The sequence below is a fragment of the Carassius auratus genome, unplaced genomic scaffold (assembly GCF_003368295.1).
Source record: "Carassius auratus strain Wakin unplaced genomic scaffold, ASM336829v1 scaf_tig00214657, whole genome shotgun sequence".
NCBI lineage: Eukaryota > Metazoa > Chordata > Actinopteri > Cypriniformes > Cyprinidae > Carassius > Carassius auratus.
The window spans coordinates 95,373-114,321 of NW_020527754.1; the positions used below are offsets into that span (position 1 = coordinate 95,373).

The 18,949-nt window shown below is 35.1% G+C and overlaps 2 protein-coding genes across 15 annotated transcripts in view; one reads left to right on the forward strand and one right to left on the reverse strand.

The window, feature by feature from the left end:
* Window positions 1–5,477, forward strand: part of LOC113092595 (afadin-like) — a 94,316-nt gene extending 88,839 nt beyond the window's left edge. For all 14 annotated transcript variants that reach the window (XM_026258252.1, XM_026258243.1, XM_026258242.1 and 11 more), the window contains 2 exons: window positions 3,699–3,780; window positions 4,440–5,477. In XM_026258252.1, the coding sequence (XP_026114037.1) occupies window positions 3,699–3,734 (36 nt within the window). In that variant the 3' untranslated portion in view covers window positions 3,735–3,780; window positions 4,440–5,477. The remainder of the gene's footprint in view (window positions 1–3,698; window positions 3,781–4,439) is intronic.
* Window positions 5,478–7,338: 1,861 nt separating this feature from the next.
* LOC113092564 (DBH-like monooxygenase protein 2 homolog) lies at window positions 7,339–14,821 on the reverse strand. The gene is made up of 13 exons (XM_026258185.1): window positions 14,439–14,821; window positions 13,921–14,067; window positions 12,335–12,487; window positions 11,903–11,986; window positions 11,654–11,809; window positions 11,394–11,496; window positions 11,134–11,300; window positions 10,964–11,052; window positions 8,501–8,597; window positions 8,234–8,293; window positions 8,023–8,153; window positions 7,821–7,929; window positions 7,339–7,745 (listed from the first exon to the last, which is right to left on the reverse strand). Exons 1-13 carry the CDS (start codon window positions 14,703–14,705, stop codon window positions 7,605–7,607), a joined length of 1,704 nt encoding a protein of 567 aa, XP_026113970.1. The 5' UTR covers window positions 14,706–14,821; the 3' UTR covers window positions 7,339–7,604.
* Between the last annotated feature and the right edge of the window lie 4,128 nt (window positions 14,822–18,949).

An 18,949-nucleotide genomic window follows, 5' to 3' on the forward strand; every position in this document is an offset into this window, starting at 1 on the left:
TTCTATCAATTTCATATAGCTTTGAATTTAGCTAAAATATGCAAATTAAATAATCATAAGTTAATTATATTATTTGTATAATTATTATATTTGAATATTAATATGAACAAATATGTATAAATACTATTTAAATTAAAAAAACATTGATTTTAATTGATTTAAATGAAACCTTTACCTCTCAAGTTTATTACTGAGGAAAAACAATGTAGTTACTAAGTTCTCAATTAACCTTTGCACAAATACTGTTTTTGTGTATTTGTTTTGTAGATTTTGCAATTGCCTGTACCCACTTATTTTTTAAGTAACTTCTGCAACATATCAGCTGTAAAAGTTTTAAACAGTCATGTGCAAAAAAAGCAGTTTCAACCCCATTTCACAAGGATGCCCAGTGTATCTGACCTTGCATGTAATCTGCACAAAGCTTCACCCGACTTAATGTCAGTGGGGCCTGTTGTGATCAAAATTGCATTTACGCTTACCAAGGAACTAACTTTGTATTAATCAACCAATCAAAAGCACGGCTTTTCTCCATGCTCAAGACTTTTTAAGCTACGAAACAACCACTGCAATCGCTGCTGCTTTGCTTAATGCGTCTCTTACCAAATCAACATCTTCATTCCTGTCTGCAACACTGCTGAAGCCACTCATGGATCCAAAACCAGTTCAATCCAACAGCCTCTCAGCAAAACACTAGTGATGTTTTAACACCAGTCTAGTGCACTGTTGATATTTCATACACACCCATTGATTTTTGACTTTACATTTAGCCCCGGTTCCAAAACCTAGTAAGCCGTCTACTTAGGGAACTGTTAATCATTGCAGGTTCTTTTTGTCCTAATTCTCAAGCAGTATCAAATGTAATCTAAGATGGTCTACAGTAGATAAATATTAATAAAAAGAAAAAAAAGTATAATAATAATATAAATCTTCAAATATTATATTAAAAACAACATTTAGATCACAATATATTTATGCACATATGTACTACATACTTTTTGATTGTAAAATGTTAATTAAAATAGTACATTCATTGCTAAAAAAATATTTAAATTTATAAAAAGCATGTATGATAATTTAATTTGAAAGATACATATACATAACACATTATTTTGTTTGTTTTAATGTTCATTACAGAAAAAATAATTTCGATCAATCTAGATTAATTATGTATAATATGAGTTGTGTATCAGAAGACATTGTTGGCTCAGCATTCTATCTTTGTGAGTTGCTGCTTATGTAGAGTAGCTCAAATCAGTCACTTTTGAGGTTCACTTATATGTCACCTTAAAAGGCAACTCACTATGTTATGGAACAGAGCTTTAGTGTCGACAGTATTGGTTTTGCCTGGTTTCAGCTGTGTTGTAGTTCTCACTCTTATCTTCTGTCTGTCTGCCTGCTGTCTTTATATATGTTTGGCATCATCATTTGCTTGGCTCCGCCCACCCTCCCCTGCTTCCTCTCACGTTGGGCTGCGTGGAATCATGGGATTCCACAGCCCCTCTCCTCACCTTCTCCGAGGAGGTGCATCAACCTTCTGGAACCACCAAGTCTCTTGAGCAAAAAGGATCACAAGCTGTGGACTTTCAGCCTTTAATGGTTATTTTCTGCTTTATTGAGTTGCCATGGGAATTTTAACTGGGTTTTTAGAAAGGATTTGTTTAAATTTTTGAGTAAAGGGATATATTTGTTCAACATTCTTTTTGGAAAAAAAAGTTTTTTTTTTTAAAAAAAAGGAAAATTTTAAATTTTTGTACCTTTTAAAGGTGCTGTATGTAGGATTGACACCGAGTGGTTGAACTAGGTATTGCAGTCCAAATACAAAATATTGGAGAGGGTTTTTGTCATTTGGCCCCTCCTCCTCAGACATGACTCACACGCAGGTTGCCAGATTGACGACAAAAAAACAGGAAAGAGCACACTTGAAGATAAATGAAATAGACTGTTTTTTCAACTAACTGAGAACTTGGGGTGCCAAAATACAATTGGGTTAACTAGCATTGTCGGATTTCACAAACCAAAACGGAGACAGACATTCCGGCTCGGAACGCACATTTTCAAAGGAGAATTACTGACTGTAGCATTGTTTGTTTTTTTCAGAATCTTTCATACAGCACCTCTAAGGTGAAACATTTCAGTTTTAGTAAGTATCAACAAGCAAAAAAGTACAACTGTTTACACATTTTTCTGAGTTTATGAAGGACTACACAATAAAAATGTGACTTTAGGTGAATCATTGTCAGAACTTCATTGTCAGAAAAGAAAAAAAAAAACAGGAAAGTCTCAAAGTAATGTGAACCACAGATCTTAGTTGGCTCATAAATCAAAAACCGGCATTAAAAATAAACCCTTAAATGTTCTTCAGAAACAAAACCATTCTTTGGCTGCTTGTTTTAGGCTAAACCACCAGCTGTCCTGTTTTGCTCTTGATGTACTTGGTTGTCACCAGAGGAGAAGTTTTTACATTTTTTTTTCTGGTTCACAAGTCTATGTGTTTGTGTTTTTCTCCGGCCCAAACTCATTCCATTATCAGTCAATCAGTGAAACCATCAACATGCATTTGGATTGCGGCGGTGCTCTTGCACCCCATTGGTTATAAACAAACTTCCGTTCTGTGGGTCAGTGTGGACCATCCCTTCGCCCTGACAGACACAAGGACACGTGAGCCTCACAGATGATGCCTACGGTGGGTCAGTGGTGGAGGTTGCCGTACAGGCCAGTTTTGCAGAGTTGGGAAGCGTCTCACTTGCAGACGTTTCTCAACACAAAACAAGTTTAGTAGCAGCTGGTGCTTGACCTCCACCTCTGACCTGTGATCCACAGACCTTGTGTCAGGTGTGCTTTGGATTGCTTTAACACTAACTAAACCAGCTTTCTTCTCACTGTTCAGCTTCTGGTCTGTGGATTCCTGTTGAAAACAGAAGTTGCTGGGCCAACAGTATGGATAAACTGCACGGTGCACTATGGGGATGTTGGAGTTTAAAATCAATTTAAATTATATTCTGTACATTTATATAGAAATGTAAATTAAGTTCTTAAATTATTAACATTATTAATATTTTCTAGGTAACTAAAAATATTGAAAATCAATTTGAAAGTAAATTGCCATTGAAATAAAGCTGCAATAAAATAAATATTACTTGGAAAAACTTATTTTCTTTTTTCTAATAAGAAATGTTACCTTGGCAAGTAACTGTAATAAAAAAAAAGTTTCAGTACTAAAATTACTTAAATTAAAACCAATATAAAAACAAAGCTAAACAGTTCTATTTGAAAAGAACAAAAAAAAAGAAAAGAAAAAAACACTTAGTTGCAAATTTTTAAATATTTTTTTATTCATTTTGATTATTTTGGGTAGCTTTTTTTCTGTTTTAGTTTTAATTTCAGTAATTAAACTTATTTTATTTTAGTTACTTGACTAGGCAACATTTAATTTTAATTAAAGTTAAGTTTGTTTTTCCATGTGATAGTTATATCTCATTTAGTTTATTTAAATGAATGAAAATTATTTTTAATAATTTTAGTTACAAATAACTAATATAAACTTTAAATGTAATTTAAATGTATGTATATATTGTACAAGCAGTTCACCATTACGTGCCCAGCAGCTTTTGCAATTATCTTGCTAATCGCTCTTGAAATTACATTGATTTTTCTTGTGAAGTTCACATTGTTTTTACCATTTGACAAAATTAAAACAGGATTTAATTCATACACTGGAAGCACAACAGGACTAGGATCAGGAGAGGTTTACAAGGACCCGCGAGAGAAGTGGACGAAAGGGTGAGAAACACACTCATGCACCTTGAATGTGTCTTGAAACCCAAAATGTTTGTGCTTGTATGATGCATATAAACTAAAGATGCCTACAGGGCTGGACTTTAAGCTATGATGTTTCTCATTAAGCTTCCACAAACATTATCCCTTCATCAAACTCTGAGCTCACAGCTTTGGGTGTGTAAGAAGAACCACCCAAACATATAGAAGAACCCGTCTACTTGGGACATTTATCTGTGCTTTGTTTAAACAGATAGTTCACCTAAAAATAAACTTCAGTCATCATTTACTGACCTTCCTGTTGTTCCAAACCTGTACATAATTCGATTTTTTTTAGCTGAGGAACACAAAAGATGATGTTTAGCAGAAGATCCTTTTTATATAATAGGGACTGGGACTGTCGAGCTTCAAAAATGAGACAAAAACACCTTTAAAGTACCACAGAAGAAGTCTGTTTGACTCTATTTGTGCTATAAATACAGTATGTATAAGTCCTCTGATGCTATATAATAATTTTGTGCAAATTTCTATCCTTTTGTATTCCACAAAAATAAGTTGTACAGGTCTGGAATGACACAGGATGGATAAATGATCGCATTTTCATTTTTCAGGATGATTGTTTTTATGAATACTGCATTTACTAACAAATGATTGTTCGATTGCAGCGGCCCCGATCAGGAAAACACGATAGGAGGAGCTCCAGAGAACATGACGTTTAAGGAGCGCCAGAGACTCTTCTCACAGGGAAAGGAAGTGTCGAATAAAATGAAAGCGTCCCGAAAGCTGATGGAACTGGAGAACGAACTGAACGTAAAGCAGTAGTGAAGAACCCTTGTAGGACTAATTGCCAATATATGACCCATCTCTGGAAAACACACACACACAAAACACATCCAGCTGTGGCTTCCCAGTCATTTCCAAATGTTCTTTTTGGGTTTTAGCTGCAATACGAGACGATATTCCTAAATTCCCTCAAAAGATATATTATAATAAAGCACTGTAAATTCTTTTAATTATATTAATAAGAAAACTGAAATGACATGAAGGGGGTATATTTTTGTTTATGAAATTCAGAAATTGACACATTCTATGCTCATTTAATAGTTTTTTTTTTTAGTAATGTGGGATATTTTATGGTGTCATTTTATTCTCTTTCTACATCTTTTCACTCTTTTTCTTTTGAAAGTTAAGTGCCGATATAATAGACAAATGTAAACCGCTCTGAGTACACAACAGGGGTCCACACTTTTCCCTGAATATTATTGAACAACTCAACAGTAGCGCGTGAACGAAACCTACATAGGAGGCTTACAACTTACGTTGTTTTGTCACAGTTTATTATTTTTATTTTTCAAGCTGGTTCTTCCACGTTTATGGATACTCAGGCACCTTTCTGCCAGTCTCGTGTCTGCATTAAAATAATTTTGCTCCGAAATGAGCTCTCATAAACTTGTTAGCACCATTTGTGAATTTCCTTTGAGAATGTACGTAGTCATTTTTCTTGATTATTTTACAGCACCTTCTGGAAGTCTGTCATTCCGTAAGCGCTGAGGTTTACCACTTTCATAAAACATTTAGGAGTTTTTGTGTTTAAATGAAACGGATGACGTGACAAAGTAGCCAGCTGTTGTTGGTGAAGCAAAGTGTGATGGTAGTATAATGTTAAAAAGATCTGATTTAAATAAAGAGGTTTGTGGAAATGAGACGCAGGGGCCTTTTAATTAACAGGAATTTATTTGAACCTTCTTGACATAATGACAGATTAGTTTGCTTTTATAAGTCAGGATAGAATCTGCAGGTTTAATTTGATGAGTGAGTGACAAAACCGCTGTTCGGCTGTGCATTAAACTCTTCCCTCAGCCTCAGTATTGCAGATGTTTATTTAAGTGGAGGATCTGGTTGTGTCTCTTCTGTCTGAAGCACATGCATCTTCTCATTCATAGTCTAGACCTGTTGGCGCCCGTGTAAATAATTTTCCAGAGAACAGACTTCGTAAATCAAATGATGCATAAGGATAACGTCAATATCCTTCCTTTTTTGCCACTTTGAGAAACATAAACTGACACATAAACACACACAGTCATGTTTTCATTTTAGGTTAAAGATGAATTTGATTCATTTTAATGGTTGTTACATAGGCTTTTGTAAATCATAAATAAATATGGATTTTACAAAAAAGCTGAAACATTGTCTATTTTGTAAGTGTGCGTTTTTCCAAAAAGTTTATGCTGATGCAATATTTAAGATTTATTGAGGTTCTATATTTCCATCAATCATTTTTCAGTATTTGGTTAATTTATTGTTTTAGATATTTAAGTAAATATATATTGTAATATTACCTTTATTAGACCAGAAAAAAACCACTCATATACTCATAACGTACATCTCATACATTTACTCATACTCAGATTTTACAGTTTACAATTATCTCTATTTTTTAAGAATTTTTTGTTATATTTTATATATTGCTTCACTTATTTTTTTCAAGAAAGAAAATAATATTATGCTGACATTATTATTTTAGTATTTAAAATATAATAATAATGTCAGCCTTTTAATTAGTTCTTCCATTGAAAGACCCAACAGTTTCTACTTTGCCCCACAAAAATTCATAGAAAATTCACAGAAAATGAACGCTTGTTAAAAAAAGGTAAACGATCAAGTCATTGTAGGTGAATTTCATTTTTAATGCATTTTTTTTTAAATCTATAGATCTGATTACAAACATAAACATTATTGACATTGCATTAAAGAATAACCAACTTTGGTAATTAATCACCATGGAGCTGTAGTTGTGACCTCTTAATATGTTTTTGTGTTATGAAACATCTACACACCCATATCATTGGTTACTTAAAGAGTAGGTTTGGTTACACAAGGCATGAGTTTTGTCATCTGAAGTCTCTGTGGGCGTATGACGCTCTCTCTCTCTCTCTCTCTCTCTGGTGAAGCCCATACTGAAGTGACTTAAACTGTTTTTCGTCAACTGGCCGCTAGAAGCTGACTGCAAAAGGGAATCAATCCCATAGACTCCACTCCCAATGTTAAAATTCCCAAGCTGATCAACATTTTTAATAAAAGAATTTTTTTTATACAGTTATAGCCCATTTTCTCCTAAAACATCCCAGTACATCTGAATTTAGACGTTGAAAACATGTTATAAATTATAAAATCAAGCCTCAGAATTTTTTTAAGCCATTAAATATTTGTAATACACTTTTGAACGAATCAATACAAAACAACTACCGTATTTTTTGGACTGTAAGTCGCACCTGAGTATAAGTCGCATCAGTCCAAAAATACGTCATGATGAGGGAAAAAACATAAGTCGCACTGGACTATAAGTCGCATTTAGTTAGAACCAAGAACCAAGAGAAAACATTACCGTCTCCAGCCGCGAGAGGGCGCTCTATGCTGCTCAGTCTAGATTACAGGAGCACTGAGCAGCATAGAGCGCCCTCTGGCGGCTGTAGACGGTAATGTTTTCTCTTGATCCATGTCTCTTAGTTAATTTCTCTTGGTTCATGTCAAATTAATTTTGATAAGTCGCACCTGACTATAAGTCGCAGGACCAGCCAAACTATGAAAAAAGTACAACTTATAGTACGGAAAATACAGTATTTTTGTCTAGACCCTAAATTAGACTTTTGGCATTCCTTGAGATTTCCAGGAACATGGGAAACCTGATTTCCATGATATGATTTGTTATTACTGTAACATATTATGTAGGATTTTTGGTTATCGAAACTATTATACCTGCGAGGGTTAGGAGCTCCTAATCTAGATTGATTAACTTTTAATCTTTGACATGAACACAACAACCGGTTACATCAGTAGTATTTGTGCATGAACTGCACTGCCAAACAGAGGAGCAGTGAAGCAAGGCTTTTGGTGGCACAGCCGCTAATGCAGGGTGCAGACGGCATGACACTGAGGTCAGGAATCAGCCCTGTGTTGCGTGATATGTTATTCTGGAAATAAAAACACAAAGAAAAGTGTTACCAACTTAGAAAAGCAAGAGATTGATGTATGGTGTGGACACTTACAAATGAATCGGCAATTATGACGAGCTGGCTAATGCTCTTTAGTGTTTGTTGGTATTGATTGATAGACGTGTCATTCCAGGTTTTGTTGGTCATTAAGCTGAGCCAGATACTGCAATTATCAGATAAAAGCCATGGTCATCATTAGGGCTAAATGCATTCATGGTTGACATTTAGATGATGCTTGTGTGTATAAGTGGATTACTTTGGACTTGGCGTTCCCATCTCAGATCTTAAAGCTGTTGTATTTGGGAAACTCATACAGCCACTCAGATTCATCGCTGGATAGTAGAAGAGGAAGGCCAAACACATCTCATCTGAAGTTGAGAGCCCCCCCTGCAGGGAGCCCAAAAAAAGAGAAATTTTAATATATGTAATGCATTAAGAAAAGTAATAAATCTGTATAAAATACTGACCCATGTGAGTGTGCTGCGGTTTTCAGTGTTATAAGTGCACTCCACCAGCAGTTTGTCACCCTGGAAGGCGAAAAAGATCTTTATTTTTCTGAAAATTCATAATTATGTACTGATGAACTAACTTTTCAGTTAAGTTTTTAGCTTGGATAACATATCAGTGTGATGTATGGTATTGTGCATATATTTGATACAGTATTTATGCTTGAAATCATTGTAAACTAAACAGCACTGCAAGTTATTCAATGATTCAAATCATTTCACACTTACCAACTTCACTGTCTTAGTTTTGCCCAAGTTCATCACATCCTGGTATTCAAAATCATAGTTTTCATCCACAGCTAACAAATCAATCTGTTTCCCCCCTCTGAAATAGACAACAGCCTGCACATTTGAAGGAATAGTTCACCCAAAAATAATTATTTGCTCAAAATGTGTATACTGATATATAATGCCATTCTGTTAGCTGATACTGTTCTTTCACTTGTAATGGCAGTTTTTTCTTTCAGTGATTGTATTGTGAGCTATGGAAATTATAAATCTTAACATTAATATTAATATTATATGATCTACTTTTATGGTACTTTGTGTCCAGGGGCGGATCTAGAAAAATATTGATGGGGTGGCGTGAAGGAGGCAGGAATTTTTGAGGGGTGGCAACATATGGCAGACATATATATACTGAATTTAGTCACAGTTATTACAGTTTGATGATAAATATATGTGCACACTACAAAAGGACACAGGCTATCATTTACAAACTTAATCTCATGCAATCAATGTCTTGCATTTGAAACAGTTATAACAAACATTACAAACATATAAGGAATAAGTGACCATACTCCATAAGCACCACCACACTCACTAATGCATACAGTATGCATCAACATGTAATTAAGAGCATTATAAAAGGTTCAGTGTTATTAATATGTCAATTTATCATAAGAAACACAAGATTTTAACAGCCAGTGACATTTCCAGCTGGGGAGACTCAACTGATTTTCTACTGTTCAGTGTTAATCATCATCTAACTCAACCAGTCAAGAGCTAGATTTAGCCTTAGATGTTATATGAATATGGTCTCTGAAGCACAGGTTTTATTAGCTGACAATAATAATTAATAAATAAACATTATAGGCACAAATACAAATGTACTTTTAGAAATTGTTTTTGAAAAATATGGTGTTATTGTTTTGGCAAGCTTAAATTAAAACTTCTATGAGAACTTGTGTGATATTGCTTTAAAATAATGTTTTAGTATATCTTTTTTTTAAAGTATATTTTACTAAGCAATTTCTTAAATAATTTCTTTGAGTTAGACCAAACTTTTATTTTGGTGGGTTGTAACCAGAGTTTCTGTGTTTTTTAATTAACTATTATTATTAGCTAATAGGAAGTATAGCATACTCTACTGTGCAATAGTACTATATTTCTGTTTGAATTTCTTTGAAGTTATTTTGACAGGTTGTCGTAAAGACATTGCCATTTCTGTCAGTCTGTGTATACGATACGAATGAATGACGATAGTTTTATCAAATGAAATGGTGAAATCCTCTCATAGCGCACTGACATACACATGTGTAGCATACATCATGCATCAATATAGTGAAGAGCTGAAAACACCACGCATTTAGAAATCATGCAAAAGGAAATTAAGCAGTTTTGCTATGATAAAACCATGGATTTTGTATGTTGCCTACATTATGTATTTTAACAGCGTTATTATTAACCAATCATTATTTATTTTATATAATACATTTTAAGCCATTTTAAAGGCTATTGATGGCTTAGGTCTGTTTTTATAGCAACAACAATAACAACAAAAAATATTACAGTATATAAATACTTTGTAAATTATTAGAGTTTGGGGATCACAAATCATTTGAATCAGTTCGGGAGTTCGGAGCGGGTTCGCGAATCATTTGAGTCAGTTCGGGAGTTCAAAGCGGATTCGCGAATCATTTGAGTCAGTTTGGGGATTGCGAATCATTTGAATCAGTTCGGGAGTTCGTAGCGGGATCGCGAATCATTTGAGTCAGTTTGGGAGTTCGGAGCGGGATCGCGAATCATTTGAGTCAGATCGGGAGTTCAAAGCGGGTTCGTGAATCATTTGAGTCAGTTTGGGGATCGCAAACCATTTGAATCAGTTCGGGAGTTCGGAGCGGGTTCGCGAATCATTTGAATCAGTTCTGGAGTTCGTAGCTGGTTCGCGAATCATATGAGTCAGTTCGGGAGTTCAAAGCGGGTTCGCGAATCATTTGAGTCAGTTTGGGGATCGCAAATCATTTGAATCAGTTCGGGAGTTCGGAGCGGGATCACGAATCATGAAAGATTCGCGCTCGTAAATTTTCAAATTGGCCATAACTTTTAATTTGTTGCTGCCAACTGGGGTGGCAGCAGGGGTGGCAAGGCTTTCTTTTAGGGTGGCATTTGCCTATGCCACCCCGGTAGATCCGCCCCTGTTTGTGTCTTTAGTAAAATGGGAAAACCACTGGCACACTACTAGATGTTCCAATTTAATACTAGTACTACTACTACTACTACTACTAATAATAATTATTATTATTATTACGGGCAAAAACAGAATGAATATTTTACTTAACATCTTCTGTTCAACACATAAGAGAGAAAAGCACAGGTTTGTAATGACATGAGTATGAATACTATAAAAAATTGTGTGAACTCTTTTGGAGAGCTATTGGTCAAAAACAATCAAGCGTTCAAAACATTTACCTGAAGTGTCCGACTCGCACCTTGCGTCCAGCTAAGTGTGTGTGCAGCATGGCAGAGAACACCTGAAGATCATGAGGCGTCTGCAGAACCTGTAGAGCACAGAACACAACAGATCATCCCGTCATCTGCTGAATCTGATCGTGAGAGTGTGAGTAGATAAACATACAAACCTCTGGAATATAAGCAGTGTCACACAGGCCATATGTGAGGAAGGATTTGGCTTTGGGTGGGATGGCGTACCCAGGGTTCACTGCAAGCCCTGTCCCCAAAACAGCTGCATCGTGCTGACGGAGTTCAGATGTGTAATAGAATCGCAGACCAGAGTTATCAACTCGACCTGTGCAGAGAAAATATATAATAATGTAGTGTTTTATAATTCCAAGCACCTTAAATTAGATATTTAACATTGAAAACCAAGTTGCTGACCGACCTGCACTTTTATTTGGGTTGTTGTAATGCACTTCAAGCCTGTAGAGAAAACCACCAACATTTCCTCCAATTGGAAGTCCTGCCACTTCAGGAAATTCAAAAGCCTGAAAGAAAAGGATATGAAACCTAAATATTTTTTGATCACTCATAGAACCCACAAAATGTAAGTCATTGCAACCAAGATTTAAATTAATCATTTTAAAAGTATACAAATAACCAAGAAATGAAATGAATGATGTCTGATGCAGAACAGTGACTAACCCCTCCACCAACTCCCCACACTGCAGTGGTCTCCATACACAAGTTCGTTCTTAACGATGTGTAACACTCCGCCTCAAACGTCTCCGTCACACTCGGAGGACAGCGGTACAGCAGCAGATGATGCACAAGGTCAGGGTTTGTGATCACCGGCTCAATCTGGACATAATGAATGTAAATTGGTAATGAAGATGACAGACCATTGGATAGATCAGGATAGATTGTGTGTGTGAAGTTCATAAACTCACTTACGCGATAAATGTGCTGTTTGCGATCAAATGTCAGGGGTCTCACGATCTTGCAGTGATAGTAGGTTTGTTTGGCTGGTACAGTGAACTGAAATGATTGTAAATATAATTTAATTAATAAATTAAGACATGTTTTTGCAAATATTATTAAAATAATCATTACTGTAACAAAGTAGAGTAGGCATTAGTAATGGCAATTTTTGACAATGCTATTTTTGGGTGAACTATTCCATTAATTCACTCTTACAAGTGAACAATTATGATATAAACATTATAGTCTAGTCTAAATTTGTTTCAATTTTTTTTACTTAATCAAAGCACCTTATTCTAACCTGATACATCACACCAAGTAAAATCTTTTATATATTATTAAATAATGAATTGGCTATTCTCTGAAATTGACTAAAGTAAATAAAGCAAAATAAATCTTTCTTACATTGACCATAGTTATGTCAAAAGAGCTGTTGTTTGGAGGGTTGACCCGAGGCTTGTACTTCAACAGGTTCAGCTCCTTCGTTCCTCTTTGGGTGCTGTGGTACGTGATGTCATCAGTCTGGCCATACGCATAGATCAGCTTCATGGGGAGATTCTGATCATGCAATTAAAACAAAATACAGTCATTTATAGGCATTCAGAAACACCTGACCTGCAGATACCAGCTGGAAAATCTGAACCGAAAAATAAATAAAAACTCTTTAGCTGTTAGTTCTGATCTAGACTTTCAGGGTTTCTGAGTCCAGTTCATCTGTTTAAGGGGTTTCAAGTACAACTGAGGGACCCCAAACAAAACGGTCAGTACAGGCTTAAAGGTGCTGTAGGGAACTTTTGTAAAAAATATTTTTTTACATATTTGTTAAACCTGTCATTATGTCCTGACAGTAGAATATGAGACAGATAATCTGTGAAAAAATCAAGCTCCTCTGGCTCCTCCCAGTGGTCCTATTGCCATTTGCAGGAATTCATCCGCTCCTGGTAAGAAACAACCAATCAGAGCTGCGGTCCGTAACTTTGTTTGTGTTCAAAATGTAGAAAAATTTATATAATAAGCGAGTAAACAATGAATCCATTTTCCAAACCGTGTTTTTAGCTTGTCCTGAATCACTAGGGTGCACCTAAAATAAGTGTTTATATTCGGACTATTTTAGATTAGAGTAACCCAGTACCTTTGTGATTCTTCATAGACATAAACAGAGAGAAGTAGTTCCGGCTACGATGTTCTTCCGCAAGACACAAGCAGTTCTGTTTATTAACCGCTAGAGCTTCAAAAGTTCCCTACCACAGCTTTAATTGTCTCAGAGTGTGTCTAACATTGTGTGGATTCCCAGTATGAGAGTAATGAGAGTATGAGAGTAAAAGCTACCTGGAAGATGACCCCTCACATTGCTTTGTTTATCAATGCCATAGAGTTAAACAATGAAAGGGGAGAGTGAAACTGCTGTTGGAACTCATTTTCTTTGTAGCTGCATCACAATTCAAGGTTGCACACATTCCTTGGGAGTAGTTTTTGTAGAAAATTGGATACCAAATTCTTTAAATAGGTGTTCTGTTTATTTGTAGACTAGTTCCAGGAACAAACAGTACATTTATCCAACCTGTTCACTGTAGGTGTCAAGTAGGAAGTGTTATTACATTATTTGTTGTGGGTCATAACATATTTAAGTTTTAGTTTTAATTTAAGATTTAACTTGGCTTTGTTTGTGGATGTTTTTTGACTCTCAAAGCCTTGATTCCCATTCACTTACATTATATGACTGACAGACTGCAATGGTTTGAGTTATAAATCTGAGAAGCAAAACCAGCAAAAATCTGAAGAAACAAAGTAACCTGCATTTTGAATGCCCGGGGGGTAAGCAGATAAACATCAAATTTTCATTTTTGTGTGAACTATCCCTTTAAAAATCTTTAATACTGACCATTCTCCAATCCCCCCCTCTTTTTTTTTGTTAATGGGGTCTTTGAAAAAAAATAATTTACCCCAAAAACTTTTTAACGTTAGTGTGGGAATGTTGTTCCAGAACTCACAGTGATGGGTAAGTCATGTTGATCACAGGAACTGATGGACCTCTGAAACTTCATGACTGTTTTCCCATTAGATTCGGTCAGAGACAAGAGTTTGTAGTTCTGTTGCTGGTCAATCACAGGCATTGAGTTACCCCCAGCATGACGGTCCTGAACAAAATGAATGACAAACTGTGAATATTTTACTCATAACAACATGTTTTTGTGTTTGTTCTATATCATTTGTTTACGCGTAACAGGTAACTAACTGGAAATGGTTAAGGCCAGAACACACACTCATAAAGGCTGTTTTACAGTATCTGGGTAATTTTAATGTCTAGTTAATTACAAAATAGCTTGAAGCACCTTCACAGATTGAAATAAAATATAAACTTCTAAATGATCTTACGTTCCAACCCAATTATAAGACTCACATATTAGAGTTACAAATGAAATAGATATGAATAAAAAAAATAGAGCAAAATAATATAAAATTAGTTGTAATTCCACTGTAGGTGACTTTGACAGTTATCAGTCTTTACCGTGAAGTATCTGCCCCCAGGTCCGACTCCTCCAATGACGATATCGGCTCCTGTCATTCCTCCTTTCGGGCTGAAGCCAAAACCGACCCAGCCGCTGGTGTCGACCGTGAGCTCGAACAAGATTGTGCCCTGGATCTCATCAAATCCCCACTTCAGCCGCACCTTGTGCTCGGGGTCCAGGTGTTCAGAGAAAGGCAGAAGGGGGTCTTCCTGAGCCCGGGACCACTGGACTGAAAGCAAGAGCAGAACAAGAGATAATGTGCCCATGTTTCCTTTACAAAATCTGACAAACCGTGTCTCTGTAAGATGTTTGAGAAGGCAGTGGATGTGAAACTGCTCTGTAGTCACTTTAACAGCCCTCTTTGTAAGCTGTCTGTAAACACCTGAGTCTCAGTTGTCCTACCAGCCTGCTAAATCTGGTTCCACATCACCTGATGATACAATATTGTTTTAAAACACAACATACTGTAATTATTATTAGAAAGGAATGTTGAGATGAGCTAAACAAAAAGGCACAGGAAGTGTTTAAAGCTTAATGTTTAAAGTAGAGCTAAAGCCTCTCTTTAAGTATACTTGTCAAAAAATACGTTTTTGTTGAATTTTGATGGACCAACAAAATTTGTGAACAAATATAATGGCATATTATTATTATAAGCAATTTAAATCAATTTAAGATAATATAATATTATAATTATTTAATCATAATAGTGGCCAGAGTATTTTTCGTAGTAGGGGAACGGTTAAACTTTTTCACTTTTTCAGTTTGTTTCACGGTTTTAGTGTCACGGTTTTGGTACAGATCGGTATGTGCTGTGTTTATGCAAAAACTATACTTAAATTCTAACTACAGGCAACAGCACAAATAAATACAATAGAGTAAAGATAAACATAAAATAAACAGTGATTTGCAGGTTTTTTTTTAGGTAAGTCTAGCATTAGTTTTTAGGTACAGAAATTGAATAAAATAATTAAATGTAAAATAGCACTGCATATTGGACTGTATAAATTAAAGATCATTCTTTGTAAGAGTTACAAAAGCTTTTCAATCAAGAGCATTGAGTGATTTATTTGTTGTTGCTGTTCGATTAATTTAATATAATATAATATAATATAATATAATATAACCGTCCTTCGTATGAGACGTTAAATTGAGGTCCTGACTCACTGTGGTCATTCAAAATCCCATGGCACTCCTTATAAAGAGTAGGGGTGTAACCCCAGTGTCCTGGCCAAATTGCCCCCTGGCTTCTGTCAATCATGGCCTCCTAATAATCTCTCCTCTCCACCTGTAGCTGGTGTGTTGTGAGCAGTGTTGTAATGGCATCATGTCATTTAATATTAAAATAAATGTAGGCCTAACTGTAATCAGTTAAAGTTACTAAAAAGAAATGTGTAATTAAATGACAGTTGCTTATGAAAATGTTAATGATTACAAAGGGGATTACATTTTAATATTCACACACATCCACATACAGTTTTAATTTATTTCTTTCCCAAATTGCACTGACTAGACTACTCTGAGACAAATGGCCATTAGGAGAATCAGCACAATTCCCAGGGGCCTGGCAGCCGATCTGGCCTGCTATTTTAATATTATTATTGTATAATTGCCTGTCGAATATACTAAAGCGATTATTTCTGAATCCGCTATTCGATAATAAAATCTCGAATAAATCATGACTCGGTTAGTCGTGACTGCAATCCTCCGGCTCACGCACGAAAATGAACATGGTATTACTTTAAACACAAAGACAATGGTTACTATTGTTAACCCATTGTAACCACAAGTTAAAAATGAATTTACACATTAATTTATTTAAAAAACAATTACAAATGGTAATCCATTTGCCAAAATAATCATAATAATAGAAATACATGGTTACTGTACTTTTATGAAATCATGGTTAATTTTTATGAGGGGGAATTATAATGACTCATATTTAGTATTAGGATTTTTCAATAAAGATATTGTAGTGATGCACTAATTTTGAGATGTAGGCAATTTAGAAAGTATAGATTTGTTAAATCTTAAGTATTAAAGTCAGGAGAAAGATAGATTTCAGGCTAAAATAAAGAGACTGAAAAGAAAAATGGAAGTGAAGGTGCAGGAGAGAACTTATAATTATTTTGCATGTCCCCAACCTAAAGATTTAAACCATTTATATGTCAGGTTCATAAAAAAATAGTAAATATGTACATGTTTCAGAATTAGTTTGTATGAGTTTTGAGATTTCCCGTCTGAAATGTTTTTCCCCAGCCCACCCCTCATGGAAATGAATGACATGCAGTTTCATTTACTACAAATATAGTCCTTCTGACGCTAGCAGTGTTTTCAGCCTCTGCCACCTCAATATATGAGTACATGAACACAAGCATAACTTCTAGAACTGCTCTGAGTCATCATGAGCATTGTACTTGTTTTGCGAAAACTATCATATCATATACAAAGAGACACCAATGTTTGAAATAAAACACCAGTTTCAGGAATTTAGTACACAGAATTGTACTTATGCTTATTAGATAACCATATTTGAGCTGATCTATATGCTTTTATTTATTAATATTTTTTAATTAACTATTTTTTTCCAAACCATTGTTAGATACAGTGTTTCCTGTAGTTATGCAAAGATTTGGTTTCAAGTAAACTATTTCTTATGATTTTAAATCTGCATTGAACTTCGGATCAATCTCAAAGTAAAAGGCAGTATAAAATCTGATTTTTGTGGTGGATTTGTTCAAATTTGATCATTTAATTCAAGTGATGAGTCATTTTGAAAGTTTGACAGTGTTGAGCACTACAGGCTGGATGGTGTAAATATTTGAAAATGATAAACAGTTGAAAATAAACATTCATTAGAAATTTAGAAAATTAATAAAAAAGTAATCAAAAGTAATCAGATAACATTGCTTTAATAAAGTAATTAAAAAAGTTGCACTACTACCGCACTGGTGCCGTTGCACCGTGGCAGCCGTCACAGGATGCTGCACACTGGTGGTGTTGAGGAGAGACCCCCCCACATGATTGTAAAGAGCTTTGGGTGTACAACAATGCACAATAAAGCACTATATAAATGCATCATTCATAAAGACTGTCACTTTAAGAGTCCTGTCATTTTATCCTACCCGTCTGATTTTCCTACCCTGGTTTACTGCGCATGCGCACATCAATATTGCATCCTTTTTCTCCATATTTAATGTATCTGCATTACTGTAAGGGTAGGTTTAGGATTGGGGTAGGTGTAGACTTTAATAAAAACACAATCTAATTGCAAGAATAAAATATTTATTGTTGGTTTCCTTTAGGTGTATCCCTTCTAGCTACAACCTTGAATATAACGCATAATGACTGTATTTGCATTGCTGTAAGGGTAGGTTTATGGTTGTGGTAGGTGTATACGTTAATAAACCATACTTTACAGTACCATTTCTCATTGTCGAATTGTACTACACACTGTTTTAGTGGGAGGTAGGAAAATCTGACAGGTTAGGACAAATCAACAGAACACCGGCAATGTCATTTTGAACTTGTTTCTGAAGCAGTGTTTACTGAAAGCTTTGAACATTTCCACAGTTAGAAGAAGCAGCAACTATACATTTCTAGGTACTGCTTACACTGCAGACATACATTTGTGCATTCTGGACACCCTCAGCACTCCTCTGTCTCTTGTAACAATTTTGAGAGTTCCCTCTCAGCTTCTTGCCGGTTGATCTTCTTCTTAAGAGACGCTGCCAAACAATGTTTTTATTGTTTATTTTTTTGATATACAGCTATATGAGATAACATTCAAAAAACACATTTGTGCTCAGCTGAATCATAGTGATACTTAAAAAAAAAACTATTAGGACAAACTTTATCAGGAAGATGATGTATGAGGATGCTGCCATGCCCTAGAGTAAAGAAAACAACAAAGTAAAAACCAAAGTGTCTTCATGCCAATCCAAACTTTCTGGATGTGTCTAGTAAATGTAAATACTATGTTACTTACACGTAAAATACTATATGACATAACTTATACTAAGGATAAGAAAAAAAACTACTTCAATTGGAATGGTCAGTGTATTGGAATATCACTGGAAGGGCAAATTAATAGAGAATAACTGTTTATTTATTTAGACAATTCTGATTTCAATTTGTAATGCTAAAATCATCTTATAATCTATGCATATGCATTTTAAATATTTTTCTGTTAGGTAGTTTCTCACATTCAGATTCTCTGACATGGATGGAACAGACCAACAAAATAATGCATAACAATTTATTTATTTATTTGTATTTATTTATTTTGTGAGGCACCATTGACTTCCACAGTAAGAAAAAAGAATATGAAGTCAATGGTAACCCACAACTGTTTAGTTACAAAGATTCTTCAAAATATCTTCTTTGGTGTTGAGCAGAATAATTAAATTCATACAGGTTTGGAGCAACTTGAGGGTGAGCATATGATGACAGATTCTTTTGTTTTTGTCAACTATTCCTTTAAAAGTCACAGTTTTAATAACTTAAGTTAGAG

Bases quoted from the DNA above. Each gene is read 5' to 3' on its own strand.
- LOC113092564 (XM_026258185.1), bottom strand. From the start codon at position 14,705: ATGGGCACATTATCTCTTGTTCTGCTCTTGCTTTCAGTCCAGTGGTCC. The intron at 11,987-12,334 runs GTAAGAAAGATT...CAATCATTTCAG, and splicing joins TTGACATAACTATGGTCAAT to TTCACTGTACCAGCCAAACA. The intron at 8,294-8,500 runs GTAAGTGTGAAA...TTCGCCTTCCAG, and splicing joins AAACTAAGACAGTGAAGTTG to GGTGACAAACTGCTGGTGGA.